The sequence below is a fragment of the Dryas octopetala genome, chromosome 5, assembly GCF_963921425.1.
Source record: "Dryas octopetala chromosome 5, drDryOcto1.1, whole genome shotgun sequence".
In the NCBI taxonomy this organism is placed as follows: domain Eukaryota; kingdom Viridiplantae; phylum Streptophyta; class Magnoliopsida; order Rosales; family Rosaceae; genus Dryas; species Dryas octopetala.
This window is the reverse complement of record NC_141370.1, coordinates 5,289,597-5,306,814: the sequence shown is the minus strand read 5'-3', so window position 1 is coordinate 5,306,814 and position 17,218 is coordinate 5,289,597. Positions and strand designations below refer to the sequence as shown.

General features: G+C 35.5%; 1 protein-coding gene across 1 annotated transcript; it reads right to left on the bottom strand.

Moving 5' to 3' along the window:
• Nucleotides 1-2,042: 2,042 nt before the first annotated feature.
• Nucleotides 2,043-10,797, bottom strand: LOC147283724 (putative magnesium transporter NIPA6). Its single transcript, XM_086243587.1, has 10 exons — nt 10,739-10,797; nt 10,376-10,587; nt 10,213-10,269; nt 9,846-9,936; nt 9,569-9,729; nt 9,350-9,477; nt 9,114-9,251; nt 7,688-7,780; nt 7,413-7,530; nt 2,043-2,466 (listed from the first exon to the last, which is right to left on the bottom strand). Exons 2-10 carry the CDS (start codon nt 10,494-10,496, stop codon nt 2,339-2,341), a joined length of 1,035 nt encoding a protein of 344 aa, XP_086099713.1. The 5' UTR covers nt 10,497-10,587; nt 10,739-10,797; the 3' UTR covers nt 2,043-2,338.
• Between the last annotated feature and the right edge of the window lie 6,421 nt (nt 10,798-17,218).

Genomic DNA, 17,218 nt, shown 5'->3' with positions numbered 1-17,218 from the left:
TTGCACTAATATATGGTACTTCAGGACCAAAGATCCTTTCATCATCTTCTTTGGGCGAAAAAGATCTTTCTTCATGTCAAGAGACCAAATGACCATTGAGGTACTCAATGGATGGGCTTTGTCCATACCAAAATGTTAAAAGTCACTCAGTATATGTTGCTTGATGGACAAAAATCCCACTAGTACATTACTCGATTTGAAGGCTGAGACTATTTTGTTTTCCCAAGGTCTTTCATTTCAAATTCATTCTTTAGATACTACTGCAGTTTTTGTGAGCTCATCAATATTAACAATCAAGTTCATATCGTCCACATATATATACACACTACAACAATGGCAAATTCAAAATTCGATTTCTTTACGAACACACAAGGACATATAGGATCAATAACTTATCCTTCACTTATCGAGTATTCATTGAGGTGATTATACCACATTCTTCCAGATTTCTTCAAACTATACAATGATCACCACAATTTGATTGATTACATACCTCATAGTTTTGTTTCAGGCAACTTAAAACCTTCTCTTATGTAAATATTTGCATCTAACTCCCCATATAAATGTGTAGTCACCAGGTCCATAAGCCTCGTATCTAAATTTTCAAAAACTACTAGACTTATTAAATAACAAAATGTGATTGCATCGCAGGAGAACATATTTCTTCATAATCAAACATAGAGTCATGCTTTATACCTTACGATCTCATTTTTCTCATTGCACTTTCTATTGAATACTTGTAACCAACTAATTTCACATCATGTGGTGTTTGGACTACAGGTCTAAATACTCCACTTTTTTCAAAGAATTCAATTCATCCTAAATTGTTGTTTTCTACTTAGGCCAATCATGCCTCAGTTTGCATTCACTAATAATGTGTGGTTCAGTATCATCACATTCATTTATCTCATAAACGAATGCAAATGAAAAATTGTCATCAATGATCATTTTATGGTGATACCACAATTCATTTGTGCACGCATAATTTATAGAAATTTCTCTATTGTCAAGTACCTAAGCCTCTTTAGAGGCTTGGGTCACTTCAGGGACCCTTTTCATTTTCTTAAAGAATTGCGAATTGCGGATTGCGGATACACTGTCAATTACATTTGGTTATAAAAGGTCCTAAAATTGCAAACAATATAAAACATAGAGATCAAATAAGGAGTTTTGAAACCACAGGACCAAAAGTATTTCTTCTCTTAGTTGTCTGGTAGTAGGAAGTAACTAACTATAAAATGAATCGTGGCATGTTATATATACCTTCTATACAAAATTAAAGGGCCTCATTTTCTTATTTTCGCACAAGACTCCAATATTCTCATTTCTCAAGGACGGCACTGCAAATAACAAGCCACTTGTTTGGCCTAGAGGAAAGATGGCTAAAGGCGCATATGGGTTTGAGAGCTCAGGACAGCCCATGGGCTTGATCCAACTCATTGGAGTAACTCCATTACATGAGCACAAGTGCACAACACAAGAACTAACGCACGGCTCGTAAGAGTGGACATCATCCACCATACGAGATCCTCAATCAACTCGAAAAAGGTTGGATAAATTGATAAGATAGATGAAGAGTTACTAGATAACTGTCAACTCATACTATAACCAGTAGCTTAAGCATTTACTTCGAAAGAACCAACAAAACCCTTTACGTTTATGTGCTTTTCAAGCTGCAATCAAAACCCTTCATTTTTCTAATCAAAGAATTTCATTATATCCCTTCTAGGGTCGTTCTATTTCATATGGTCTTTTGTAAAAATAAACGATATACAGATAGAATATATTTATTTTCTGCTTAATACTAATAAAATAGACCTTCCAATGACTAAATAGGAATTCCTACCGAAAGACCAAATGTACTGTGGTCTCAAGAATAATATTCTAACTCGTGGTCTCAAGAATAATATTCTAACTCGTATGCAATTGATTGAATAAGATTACTATGTCAGTACCAACAAAAAAAAATTCATCAAAATTTTAAAATCCGCTTAAGCTTTGGTCTTAAGGGTGAATGATCATTTAGAAAGTAGGTTCCTGCATCAACTATAGATGGTAAGCAAATCAATTAAATTAAATTACATAAACCAATTAAATCAAATTACAAGGATAGAAACAAGGGGGGTTGATGGAGAATAACTCACTCCCTAAAACTATGGCTATTTGACAATTGCGCAATACCACTACTCAAAATTTGAATAGAAAGCTCAAAAAATTGCTGGTCTCAAGCATATCTCTATGGTTCTCAAGCTGGAGAAATGTGATGAAACTGGGGGTGACCCTTCAATGCTGAAGTCATGTGATGTAACTAAGGAGTAAATGTCTCAAGCATATTCCGTTACTTGAAATAGTCTGGCCGAAGAATTGTGATGAAATTAGGGGTTGAACCATCTTCGTCCTTCTGTTTCCATTCCCCATTACTTTGGATGTACCATGACACTTTAGGAGATAATGGTGTATACAAATCTGCATGCGAAGAATTGAAGACAAGCATAAACAATTTTTACAAAGTGCTAAATATGAATTGAAGACAGTGGACTGCATATAATTTTTACCCAAACATAAAATAAAATCGCAGATTTGACCCAACAAAAATCATATCACAGATTTTAGCAAGCCATCCAGTAATTGTACATATTCTTGCATCAAGGTGCAACCCTGCCCATGTAACTTAAAAGATGTGCATAGGGAATGTGGCCTTTTCACCATCACATTTAACATCATTTTGTCCTCAAAGCTAGTTCTTCAATCAGAAAAAGACCTTGTACCATAATATGTAGCACAGATACTTCAGAAATTGTATATATGGACTATCCAATTCGGAAAGGCAGGAAACATGTCGAATACTTCAAATAGCGTATAGCTGACTTTTTGGCCCATTTGACTTTTGGATATGGCAAGGATACGTGATGGATACAATCAAGATAAGGTCAAAAGACAGCAAGGGTCTTTTTCCAATTTTTTAAAATCAGGGGTCTACTGTGATTTTTAAAAAATAAGGGGTCTTCGTGTGATAATTAAAAGATTAGTAATTTAAATGCGGTAGCATAAGAGATGCGTTCTTTCTCTTCTCCTTCCTGGTTTAACAAAACAAGGAAGGGGGATAGGTTTTCAACTTTTCTGATTGCCTTCATTGAAGAGGAGAAGAGTAGAGTAAAGAGAAGAAATAGAAGAAAAGAACTCACTTTGCACAGCACCAGAACATGTCATTTCTTCTCCACCACTATTTCATCTTTGTATTTTATTTTCTCTCATTCCTCTTCAGCTTTGCATTTTCTACGTATCTCCTCTCTTTCTATGGATTATCCTCTTCTCTCTTTCCATGTATTCTTCAATCTCTTTTTTCTTTCTTAGAGACAGTCAGTAGGTGTCATACATTTTGAACCAGACCAGACCAGGCCTTTTTTTTTTATCAGTCCAGCGAGTGTGGATTTATGGCAGTTAAAGTATATATTATCTTTAAGTAAACAGTTTTTGGAGATTTTTTGTATCGCTGCATCAAATCCTATTGTATCCCGCATCAGTGCAACATAGCCACCATACCTTTCTATTTACATGCCCTAATGGATTTCGGGAACAGATTACTCTAGTTACCTACTAAACGCGACAATCTGATTTTAACTCTAAGATCCAGCTGGAAAAATATAAAGCCAGCACTTGAAGCACAGAACTTCATGGAAATAAACAATCAAAATCTGCTTGTTCCAAGAATATTACATTTAATAAATTAAAAGTGTGTATACGCCTATGCAATATTTTTTAATGCTGACCAGTCATCAACTCTATAATTATTTGCACTAGAAGTCAAAGTATATGATATCATTAATTGAAGTACAGGAAATAAATAAAAGAAAAAAAAAAACGGATTATATACTACAGTAACAAAGAAAAATGATGCAAAAAAAGTTTAAAAGACTTCCACAGCATTTAGAGAAGCACACTAAAAGTCTCAAGGGGAAAAACTGTCTATAATTGCTATGTATGTGGTTGCCTTTTAGTGTTTGCAAATTTGACATTTAAAGGATTGCAGTTCTAGGGAAGATTCAGGGTTTGTAGAATGAACAGATTCATTAAATATTAGATTTAATGTGGACAGAAGGGTTGACTTCAAGAATTCTGCTTGCAGAAATTCTAGGGGCAGCATCTGTTTCGAGTTTTTTTTTTTTTTTTAATGGCTTATTTGAAGGGTTGTTTGGGAGCTGCTCAAGATTGTAGGAAATACGTTTAGGGTTTTGGATGGGAAAGATGGAGCTGTAAATAGATAAGAAACAAGGAAGCGAGAGTCAGTTTTACACCATTAACAATCCAGATTGTAGAGAGGGAGAGGGAAGAGAACAGGAGAGAGGAGAGAGAGAGAGAGAGCACACTCTAGGCATGCATGCTTCAATAAACAGAACAATCCTAGTTCCATTATCAAAAATTGAACTCCTTGAGTACAATAAGACATTTGGAACTACGATTCGCTTTCCATGAAAGATTAGAACTCCAATTATAATTACCTAATAAAAAAATTAAAACCTCCCTTTTTTTTGTGTTTTTCCTCATGAAGGTATTTGGGTCTTCTAGAGCACCTGGCTAATCCACCAAACACATACAGTTTGCATATTGCATGCCCCATGTAATTAATGGGGAAAATCTCTCAGAGGTGGCACAAAGGGTTAGCATAATTCAAACTTAGGACCATTACTTTCTAGAGCAAGCTCCTGACAGTGAACCAACCTCTTTGGGTCACATAAGGAACTCACATATTGAAATTTCTAGAATCTAAGATAACTAAAAACACTTCAACAGCTGATTTAACCCTAGACTACTGGTAGCTTTGAACTTTAAAACCACACAGGACTTGTCTTCCAATCAATGTTGGACAAAGGCCCTACTTTTTTTTGGACGAAGGTGGGAGAACATATTGGCCCTACATGTTAAAAACCCTAAAACTGCTAAATCTAAAAACCACCGAGAGAATACTATCTGTATGCCCTTGTTCTTTCTGTATCCAAATTGGTTTTAAATGATTCTGAACAATGCTCAACTCCTGGCGAGGGGGAAGTGAGGAACTTCCTCCTCACCACTAATGGCATATATTGATAGGTATAAATTGGTGAAAGTGCAGGGCAACATTGAATAATTCTTATTAACAATAACTTCAAGTGGTTGGTCTCATCGCTTTCTATGCCAATCAATATATACCCAGAGCCTAACTGAGGAGGGAGTTCCTCTTCAGTCCTAACTGGCCAGAGCCATGCATTGGCCAACAATTTTTTGACTTGTTAGATTGGAAATTACTTAAATTCAAAAGAGATGCCCAACAATCAAATCTTGCTTTCGAAGTGAACTTTTTTCATTTCATGTTCTGGAATCTGGGTTTTTATTATTTGAAGTTACTCATGTGCAGATGTTTAATGTTTCAAATTGTTAAAAATTATGCTAACAGCCATTTTGTACTTGCAAACATTGTGAAACCTGGATAGGGTATAAAGTCAAGAGAATGAACTGCTTAATCATTCTCCCAAAACCTCACATTCTCCCCATTATCTACCACAAATCTGCAATGATTTATAGAGGAGTCATATTTTGGGGCTGATGTCCTTTCAAGGGCATCGACTTGATCCCCTCACCAAAGATTTTGGTATCCCAGCTATACTTGCTCCTTATAACCTTATGTCATGAAGCTTCCCTTTCTAAGGAAACCTCCACAACCATTCACCAAGAAATGCCTTATTTCAACAACAAACTTCCCACTTCCAATCCACCCATTTCTTTAGCTAATGGCACCACCTCCAATCTAATTAAATGCTCTTAATTCCCTTCCTCAATCCCTGTCCACAAAAAATCCTTCATAATATTCTCCAACTTCATTGCAACTCCACAAGGAATCTTAAAAAGAGATGAATAGTATAATGACAAGCTGCTGAAAACTACTTGCATTAATGTAAATCTACCTCCTCTAGAAAGAAATGCTTTTTTCCACCCCCAATCTCCTTTCAACTTTTTCCAACACCGGATTCCAGAAAACACCTGAGCTTGGATTCCCACCAAGGGGGTAGTCCCGATTACTTTAATGGCTAGGATCCAACTTCAGACCCCAAAGAACCAGCTACCTTTCCACTTTACCCTCATTTCCCACCAATGAACAGTTTGACTTATTAATCTTAAACCAGAAAGACCACAAAAAACCTCCAAAACTGTTTAAAATATTTAACCAAATCCGCTCCTCCCCTGAAAGAAAAAATATTGTGTCATCAGCAAACTGAAGATGAAAGAACTCAACCCTATCCCTCCCCACTTTCAACCCCTTCACTAGCTGAACCTCCCTTTCCCTTTCCATTATGCTGCTCAACACATCCACTACTAGTGTGAACAAAAACAGTGAAAGTGGATCTCCTTGTTCTAAACCTCTTAAAGCACCAATTTTCCCTCCTCACGTTTATCATAATAGAGAAATTTACAGAACTGTGTCTAAACATTATCTAACATTTCCGCTCCATATGATCGTAAGGTATTTCAAAATCTATTTTAAAACCATGTCCTAGTTTCTCTTTTCCCCATTTCTTCCGCCACTTCATTTGCCAATGCACAGCATCCAATATCCGCCTTCCTTTAACAAATGCCCCTTTGAGCACTTGAAATTGTCCCACTCAACACCTCCCTGAACCTGTTAGGAAGAATCAAACCAGTACAACACAGGACAACGTTATTGCCCAACCAATACAAACACTACCAACCTTGCAGCCAATACTTTCACAATGATCTTATACAAACTTAACAACAGGCTTATCAGCCTAAAATCTCACACCCTTACTGAATCTACCTTTGAGGCAGATATAAGTCTCATTTGTCATGGCATTAACTACCCCATTTCTATAAAACTCCTCCATCACCTTCATAACTTCACTTTTCACTGCCATCAGGACCACAACACTTACCCTATCGTCCCAAAGCCATAGTAAAACCTCCCTCAATCAAAACAACAACAGCTTTGAGATTATCTTATATAAACTTGACACCAAACTTATTGGTCTAAAATTTCCCATGTTCATTGAGGACGTATCTTGTTCATCACTAGTCCACATTGGTTGAGCTAAGTGTCTAGTAATGCTAATATATACATGTTGCGTGTCTCCACCTAATAGCTTAGACTTTTAGGTTAGATACTGCAATCTTATAGCTATTTGGTTTATGATATCAAGACTCAAACCCAGGCAAGGGAGGGAAAAAGTTTCAAAGGAACAGGAGGGAAATTCCCTGTTGTGTAGCCAGCATTTGGACCAAAAACAGAATTCAATAAGGCCTATGTATCATACATTAAGAAAAAGCACTGGACTAAGCTTCTAATTTATAGGTAGCTGCCATTTTAACACACAAGACATGTGAATTTCTAACAGTCAAGCATCTGATACACACAAGATGCAAACCTGTAATTAAAGGTGGATCTGGCTCTCTTGTACTATGCAATATAGCAGTTCCAGATAACACAGTGATGAACCCACAAAGTTCTGAGGCTATGCTGCTTGCACTTTGACCAGAATAATCCTACCAAAAGAGTACACATTTTAGATTTATAACATAAAGTGTAATATCTCTCTCTCTCTCATTTAGATTTATAACATACAGTGTAATCTCTCTCTCTCTCTCTCTCTCTCTCTCTCTCTCTCTCTCTCTCAAGCACATCATGCTCACGTGATGATACCTTAAACATTATTGCACTGGCTAATATTGTAAAAGATGTGAACATAGCATAATAGATAGGAGAAACAATTGCTGTGTTGAAAGTATCCAGCGCCTGCAACCACACCAGAGTTAGAAACAAGCTAAAAAAAACGTTCACAGTTCTGACCAAAACATAATAAGATAAATAAGTAATTTATACCAGCAAATTGAACGCATCTTTCATACATGCACATGCATACACAAAAAAGAAAGAATAAAGATGAGAATAAATAATGTTTATGTATACTTGAGGTAGGACAGATTGTTTTTACCGATCTGATGCAAGATCTTTTCTACTCAGACTAATCTTGAAGTGTAGTAAAAGGGGGTCTCTCACTGATGATGAGGTATGTAGCTGGCAGCACCAGTTAAAGACTAAAAAGGGAAGGATAAAGTCAGTTCCAAGGCCCGAGCATTGATTTGGGAAATTTCTGATGGTTTAGAACATTCTTGGGACCTTTCATCAGCAACCCTGGGTTAACTAAGCCTTATCATAATGTATTATTGCTCTTGGTTAAATTTTAATTAGGTTTCTTTCAGTTTTAGTAACTCAGGGTATACTAGATTTTCTGGAACTTTATGTGTCAGAAATTATTTAGTATATTTTATGTTTAAAGACTTCCTAATTTATTTTAGTAGTTTCCTAGTTGGTTTAATAGTTCTATTTCTTTTTATTAAGGAATCCTAGCCCATGATGGAAAAGGATTGGAAATGGTCTATATAAAGTCTTCTGCTATCCGTCAAGTATGCATTGGTAATAAAGAGTTTTCCAGTGACTTTTAAAGTTTCATGAGTGTCTGACTGCTCAGGGAACTAGGATGATGCTTAAGAAACCTAGATGTGTTCTTTTCAATCTGTTTGTCAGAAAACTACCTGCAATCTAAAGATCTAAATTCGATAACCCAAACCCATTTACATCAAAATTTTCTTACATAAAAGTATTCCTAAACCCTATTGCTTCAAATCCCAACCCTATAAAACATCAAGATACATATTTATAAAGTTGATTTATCCAAGACCATACACCAGAAGATGTACCAAAAGCTAGGTCCTTATCTCATCTTGTTACATTTCATCAACTTAAATTTGAAGAATAATTATAAATTGAAATAAATAAATAAACAAACTCACTGAACACTGATTCTTCCCCTATTCTAGTTAATGGATAATCGGAACTACATTCAAACACTCATCTAAAATTTCATGTGACAATAATTACCATCTCTCAGATTTTTGAAGACAGAAAATAAAAAATCAATAAATTAAGAGAAAAACAGATACACGCAAACGTAGCCAAGAGATAGGTAAAAAATTAAAAAATTAAAAAAAAAAAAAAAAAAAAAAGAGAAGAGAAAGGACACAAAGCTGTCATGTTGTGTTATAGTAGTGCATAACAAGATACTGACCATGTTTAAATAATTTAATTGTGTGATGATGCAGGTAACTGCAACCATTCCAAAAATCCATGTTTGGAAGTAAATTAACTGGTTTGTGCCCTCTAATGTGAGTTTTATTGCGATGCCAATTGCTTTCACACTCATGACCTGCAATATGGAAAAACTAATGACACATGAGAAAGCCAAAACTGTTACTTTAAAAGTGAGGTATTGAAACCGTTAGCTGGAACGCTAGAATAACTTACTGTCAATGATCCAATTACAGAGCATATTCCTATATAAATCAGTATATTGGTTTGGCCATAGCGGGGAGAACAATACAAAATCAAGACTAACGTTACAGCGACCACCGAGGCTGTATACAAAAGAAATGCTGGAAGCAAGAAAGCAAACCAATCAGAAGGAAATGAAGAAGCATAAGAAGATATGGGCATCCACTAGTTATTAACCTTTTAGCAGTATACCTGGTTGTATTGCTAATTCCCAGATTTCTGTTACGGAAGTGAGAGAACGCTCTTCGGGTGCATGGAGTACAATCACAATTGAACCCACTATGCATAAAAGACACCCCAACATCCCCATTTTCTGGAGTTTCTCCTTCAACAAGAAATGCGCTAAAACAGCACTGCCCATATCCATACACAGTTCACCTTATCAGAAATATGGTTTGATGATTGAAAAGGAGACTGAAACACACACAGAGGTGTGTGTATATATATAGAATTGGGAAATCAAATGTACCTAACAATGATACTCAACGCACCAAGCGGCGTCACAAGCCCAGCAGGTGCATAAATGTATGCTACAAAATTGGCTATCTCTCCAACAACCACTGTCAATTGTCCAAAACCATGACTATCATGAATATCCAACCCTTTCTAGCAGAGTAAAAATAGATAAAGTAAACTAGTAAAGGGCAAATTCCAACTGAAAGGAAATCTTTAGAATAAAATTTTAACCAATAAAAATAGAATTTCATTAGCACAGGGCAAATTGGGCAAAGTTAAAAATGGAATAAAATCTCGAATTTCTTCAAATTATGAACAGAGCCTAAAACAAGTTAATCAGAACAAGTAGTAATTAATAGAAAAATAGCAAAGAAACTTACTTGTAACCATTCCTATCCACCACAGAGGCTCTAAAAGATACCCATATCCCCCGACACCTTATACATTAACAATTGAACCAAGAAGAAAGAGTCGCCAAATTAACAATTATTCATAAAATAATAATAAAAAAAATGATTTATAAATAAAAAGAGAGAGAATTACTGGCACGAGGGCCATTAAAGCCGGCCCGGCGGAGACCCTTCTTCTTGATGATGAAGCTGGAGCCTATGAAGGCGCTTGAGACCACCGCCAATATGAACCCTTTCAAATTGCTCGAGTACATTTATTTGTTTGTTTCTTTATTAACATTTACAACAGTAAGGGGGATTAATGGACGCTCATTCTACAATGCGGACAATACAAAATTACAAACCCTGGAATTCAGAAAAGAAGAAGAATCAGAAGAATTAGAAGAGAGAAAGATGTTGGGCTGAGATGAGTAGTCCCCTCCCTCTTTGACCAGTTGGATGTATAATTTGTATTGTGAGGTGAAATGAATGAGAGAAAGACGCCGTAATTCCTTACCTGCCAGTCCTCAGCCCCACTGCTTCCCATCCTGTCAACTAAGCCATTGCCCATTATTATTGTACTTTTATATTTTATATTAACGACATTTGGGATCATTTTGTTTGTGATCTAGTCTTCTAGACAACGGGAAATTCTATTGAAGTCTTACGGTCCTTAGTGAATTTAGAAAAATGACCTTTTTATGAATGACTTTTAGTAACTCTTAAAAAATAACGAAAATACAAAGAAAAAAACCTCAAGAAAAATTTGGAAAAATGACCACTTTTTGAACCCACTAAAGACTTCTAACTCTCTATTTTTTTCCATAGAAAACTAACTCAAATGGGTTGAGAAAATACTTGTGAAGCTAGGAAATTCTAAATTTTTTCTAGACTTTATTTTGTGAAGAAAATTTATTTTCCGTCAAGACTGAGAGGTTTTTTGAGTTTCACGCCTTCACGGAAAATGTTTTGTTTGTGTCTAGAAAACTAACAGTGCATATCTCATATTTTTCGGAATTCGAAAAATTATACTATAAATTTCCAAAGAGTCTTTAGTATTTTAATTTTCTAAAATTTAATTTGAAGTTCCAAAATTTTCTGGAAAATATTGAGGAGGAAAATTGGTGTTTTGATCCTTTAGATAATTAGTATTCACTTAATTGTCGTATGCCTAAACGTGTGGCAGACATTCTCAGAATTTTTAATAACCTTATTCATTGGACCTTTCCCTTTGTCATGTTTGACATTATTCCACTTATGGTGGTAATCGATGCGAAGTTTGAGTATATTTGAAACTCAAGTTATGGTTATGACCACCACGACCTTCACCATTGTGATAAACATTTTGACATCCATGGGCATTGGTCACGTGATGTCGTGACATTCATTTTAGGGAATGTTGATGATCTTGTTGGACGAGATTGATGATTCTTCATCAAAAACTCATAATTATACTCATCAAGTAAGAGAAGAGATATCAGATCTGCATACTTTTTGAATTGACGTTCTCGATATTGCTACTACAGGAGCACATTCGAAGAGTGAAATGTGAAAAAAAGTCTTCTCCAACATATCCTTATCAGTTTTTTTTTTCTTCACACAATGTCAGCTGGGAGCTAATTTGGAACAGAGCAGAATTGTATTTTAAAAATAGATTTGAAGTCTTGGAAGTGCAAGTGCATCCAATCATAGCAAGATTTTGGAAGGATCACAATTTTCTGGTGATCATATCGCTCATTCAAATTATGCCAAAGAGTTAGTGGATCTTTGACCGTTAGATATCACTCTTAAGTCCTTCATGTATATGGTGACAGAGAAAAATTAAGACTTTAGTGCTATCTTGCTGGGATGCGTCTGTGCCTTTCTTGATTGTGTTCCCAAGATTCATAGTTTCAAGATGAATCTCACCATCCAAGACCCATGATAGGTAATTCTTTCACGAGATATCAAGTTCAACAAACTCAAGCTTAGTCAAATTTTTCATTCTTGGTCACAACATAAAAATAATAAAATAATTAGAATCTATTTATATAATAAGTAAGATCATAAAATAAACTTTAGGTTTACAATGCACCGGGGTAAGTGATCACCCGCCACCCTTGTTTTGCTATTAAAGCCCTATTAAAATTCATCAAATCTGTGAAACCAAGTTCTCCCTCCAGCTTCAAAGAACATAATTCCTCTCATCTAAGCCAATGCATGTCTTTTTTTTTCTTTGAATTTCCCCATCAGAACTAAGAAGACATAGAGGTTATTTCTCGACAGACCGCTTTGGGCATTATAAAAATGCTCATATAATAAATAGGAATGGCATGCACAACAGCCTTCAGTAGCACCTTCTTCCCAGCCTTCAAAATGAGCTTCTCTTGCCAACACAAAAATCAACCACCACATCCCCCACAATAGGCCAATACCGTTGATAGAAGATCGCCGACATCTCATCACTGCATGGAGATTTAGAAGGATGCATCTACTGCATGCCCACTCAATCTCATCTCTAGTGAAGGGTTGTAGAAGTCTGATGTTCATGTCAGTGGTGATTTTCGGCTCAATCTTGTCCAATAATCTGTGCATTTCTATACCACCATTAGTCGTAAAACGGTTTAACACATAGTTACAAAACATACATCCCACCATTGTATAATCAGTGATCCACTCATCATCCTCATTTAACATGCCAGCAATATAATTTTGTCTTCTCCTTTCTTTAGCGCAAGCATAATTTCGTGTTTTTATCTCCCTCCCTCTGCCACGTAACATGCAATCGCTAGCGCCAATAAACTTCATCCTGATCAATAAGCTTTTCAAGAGAAAGCTCAAACTCCTTTTTCCTACTAAAAAGCCTGGTATTGCATGGGTTGCCCTTTATGTATTCAATCTCAATTTGAAGCTTTTTTTATCTTCCTTTCTTCCCCCCCCCCCCCCCAAAAATTCTGAACTCCATTTTGTCAAACGAAAACCACAATTCTTCACTCCATGCACCACATACAATCCGGCCATCTGCTACACTATCTCCCCAAACCTGCCGAATAGTATCCTCACAACCCACTTCCTGATTTCATCATTGCTCAAAAAGGAACCGGCGCTTCACATGCCTTCACCCACCATTGTGAGATTTGGGAAGTTGCTTCCACAAGAATGGGGATGTGATCCGACCCTGGAACCTACACATGATGAGTGACCACCCTCTCAAAAAGGTCGTGCAAGCTAGCATTAATGACACCTCTATCAAGTCTTTCCTTGACAAAAGTAGCTCCCCCCTGATGCACTCCTAAGTAATAGTGTCGCCCACAAATGGTATATCAGTAAGTGTCAAACCATAATCCTGGAATAAGAGTTAATCTCGAATTAAGGTGTGAATCACACTCTAATTATAGAACTAGTTCCTATAAATTAGAATGTGACAAAGGAAAATAATATAAATAGAAATAAACTCATTACTTCCAATATACAACAAAATATATTCAAGCTTAATTTACACCATACAACTTGTCTCAGGGTCTTAGATTTTACAGAGCTTTCAAAAGTATGATTAAACTTCAAACTTTGTTCACACTTATTTACAAAGACTATGTTGTGCTACTCCTCTTAAGGGTTTGGATCTTCAATTTCTGGACTTGCAAAGTTTAAGAGGAGGTGAGTTCTAACCAATGGTTTAGTAGGGAGATTCAACCTTATCATGCAAAATTAATTATATTGAAGCTCAGTGAAACATACAACATGAAACAGATAATATATAATATATTAATCTTAACAATTCATGAATGTTATGTTGCACTTCATTAACAATCTCTTAAAGAAATAAATTACCACACATCCTAACTTTGGTCTCTGCCGAAGGTCCCAATGCACCTTGGGAGTTTAGATCATTTTAGTCTCAACTGAAGATGCTTCACGCCTAGCGCACACTACGAAATCTAAATTTAACTCTCAATCCCTTCTCATCACCATAACTTCCATTTCTCAATGAATCATGCTTTACATTCAAATAAATGCACGAATAATAAATTATAATAATAACTAATTCCTATCATGCTCAAATAATTCACATAATTCATATAAGTCACGTATAATCACACATATCGCATTTTTTTAACAAAGATTCAATAAAATCAAATATATTTGCAGTCAAAGTTCCCCCAGATCTCCCTACCTCGAATAAGCATCATAATTAAACCCCAAGATATACTAATTACTTAGTAAAGTCTTTAACAAAATACTCCAAAATTCAAATCTTAATGGCATTCTAAACTCTGGGAAAAACTAAATCCCAAACTTAACTCATAACTCTCAATTCAACCCTAGAATTCTCTAAACCTTGTGCTCTGATACTAACTCGTCACACCCCAATTCTGGATTAAGAGTTAATCTCAGATTAAGGTGTGAATCACACTCTAATTATAGAACTAGCTCTTATAATCAAAATGTGACAAAGGAAAATAATATAAATAGAAATAAATTCATTACTTCCAATATACAACAAAATATATTCAAGCTTAATTTACACCATACAACTTGTCTCAAGGTCTTAAACTTTGCAGGGCTTAAGAGGAGTAGCACGACATAGTCTTTGCAAATAAGTGTGAACAAAGTCTAAAGTTTAGTCCTACTTTTGGAAGCTCTGTAAAATCTAAGACCCTGAGACAAGTTGTATAGTGTAAATTAAGCTTGAATATATTTTGTTGTATATTGTAAGTAATGAGTTTATTTTTATTTATATTATTTTCATTTGTTACATTCTGATTATAGGAGCTAGTTCTATAATTAGAGTGTGATTCACACCTTAATCCAAGATTAAGGGCCAGTTTGGTATTGCTGTGTGAAAAAACAGCTGTGAGGTAAAACAGTTGTGAAGTAAAGTCAGCTGTAAAGTAAAGCAACTGAGTGTTTGGTAAATTATGTTTTCAAAAGTGCTGTGAGTGTAAAAAACGGTATCAAAGTGTTTGGTAAATGTTAATGTAAAAGTGCTGTGACTGTGTATAATTACTAAAATAAACATGATGCTAAAAGTGTCTTTCACTTATTTGTTTGGTAAAAATAAAATGTGTTTTACTTGTTTTTTAAATTTTTGGCTACAAATTTTTATTAGCATAATTTTTCTAAGAACAACATTATTAAATAACTATATCTATTATTTTTTTAGGTATATTATAATTTTAATCGTGCAAATAAAATATCATAATTAATTATCACAATATAAAATATAACTAATAATAGACATATTTTTTAATTTAAAATAAACAAATTAAAAATATAGAAATCAATGAGGATATTATGGGTAAAATAAAATATTCATTGTTGCTGTGATTCACTGCATCTTTCAAAAGCACCTAGACACCTGCTTTCTATTTTTGTTGTGGGGAGTTGAGAATTGTGAGAAAAAACAGTTTTTAATTTTTTTACCAAACACCAAAACTGCTGTAGGTGATTGAGAATTGTCATCCACAGCAGCTTTTGGGTCTTCCACCGCAATCCCAAACGGGGCCTAACTCTTATTCCATGATTAGGGTGTGACAGTAAGACTGCAGTCGATGACTTTACGAAAATCTTGCATTAAGAACTCGGGCCTATCACTTCTTCCAAACTTTTCCCCAGCAGAGAAAATTTCGTTGAAATCCCTGAGCACATGCCATGGCCCATATTGCAATCCATGCAGTCGCCTTAACAATGCCCATGAGTGCCACTGTTGACTTGCATTTAGGGTGCCATAAAAGCCTGTAACACAGACCCCATGATATTCCCCACTAACAATCTGCATATCAATATGCCCCATAGAATAGGACATTAAGAAGCCTCAAATCGCAGCCCTGCTTCCATATCATCATCAAACCGCTCTCTAGACCCCTACGCCTTACATATATAGATCCTTTCATACCCAGCTTATACGCCACATTCTCCATTTGTCTTTCTGTCTTTTTCGTCTCTATTAAGAAAATGCCATGTGAGATTAACTTTTTTCAATTATTTAAATGCCATGTGACACAAGTTTCAGTACCGCTATCAGCTTTAGCAGACTATGGGCTTGTTTGGGAGTGCTTATGTAGAAAGTACTTTTGCTTAGTAGTGCTTTCACTAGAAGCTTTTGTCAGAAATTCATAGATTTTTTTTTTAAAAAAATTCAAGTGCTTCTTGTTAATATACTTGGAAGTGCTTCCTAAGGAAGCAGTTGGTAGGTGCTTCACCTAGAAGTGTTTCCAAGTGTTTTTAGAACAAAAAAACGCTTATTTTTTTTTTTTTTGCCAAATATAAGCAAAAATGTTTTTGACTATTTGAAAGCGCTTTTAAGCATTCTAAAAGCACACTATTCACGCAACTTTCAGACCATATATGACACATTGACACTCACTAACCATGGAAGGCCTAATAATGCCAGCCACTGAATCTTGTTTTGATCTAACGGCTCACACATGGGCCACTTGTCTTGGTACACATCGGTAGAGCTAGGGGTCACCAAAAAGCCCAAGGCCCGAAGCCCGCCCGGCCTATTGGGTCCGAAGCCCGATCTGGCCGAAAATTTGGGCAGAGCTGGGCCGGCCTGAATAGTCATTGGGCTGGGCTTGGGCCATCCCCTTGAAGCCTATGGGCCGCTCGAAGCCCGCCCGCCTGAAGCCTGCCCACTTAGGCCCGGCGCAAAGCCCATTTACACACAATATATCTTCAATCAAAAATATAGGATTTAGACTATGTTGTGAATCGAACATGAGACCTTATGGAACAAACTTTAATTCTCAACCAACTGAGCTGACTAGTTTATTTGTCTAATTGGTGAATCATAACATATTTAATAGGTTTTTTATTTGTATACTATAATAAATTATTAATATGCTTATTAAGTTATTATATAATACTATAATCATATAATGTTAGTAAATAGTAATAGTGTAAACTGTGTAATATCATAAATAATAAACTTTTAAAATTATATACAACATTACAAATTTACAACTATAGTGATTAAAGTTATTATAATAAAATTTTATAATACAACTATAATTAA

Excerpts from the sequence above, each read along its gene's own strand:
- LOC147283724 (XM_086243587.1), bottom strand. The coding sequence starts at position 10,496 with ATGTACTCGAGCAATTTGAAAGGGTTCATATTGGCGGTGGTCTCAAGC. Across the intron at positions 9,478-9,568 it reads GGAATTAGCAATACAACCAG|CATTTCTTTTGTATACAGCC; the intron begins GTATACTGCTAA and ends TCTTGCTTCCAG. Across the intron at positions 9,252-9,349 it reads CTGTAATTGGATCATTGACA|GTCATGAGTGTGAAAGCAAT; the intron begins GTAAGTTATTCT and ends TCCATATTGCAG.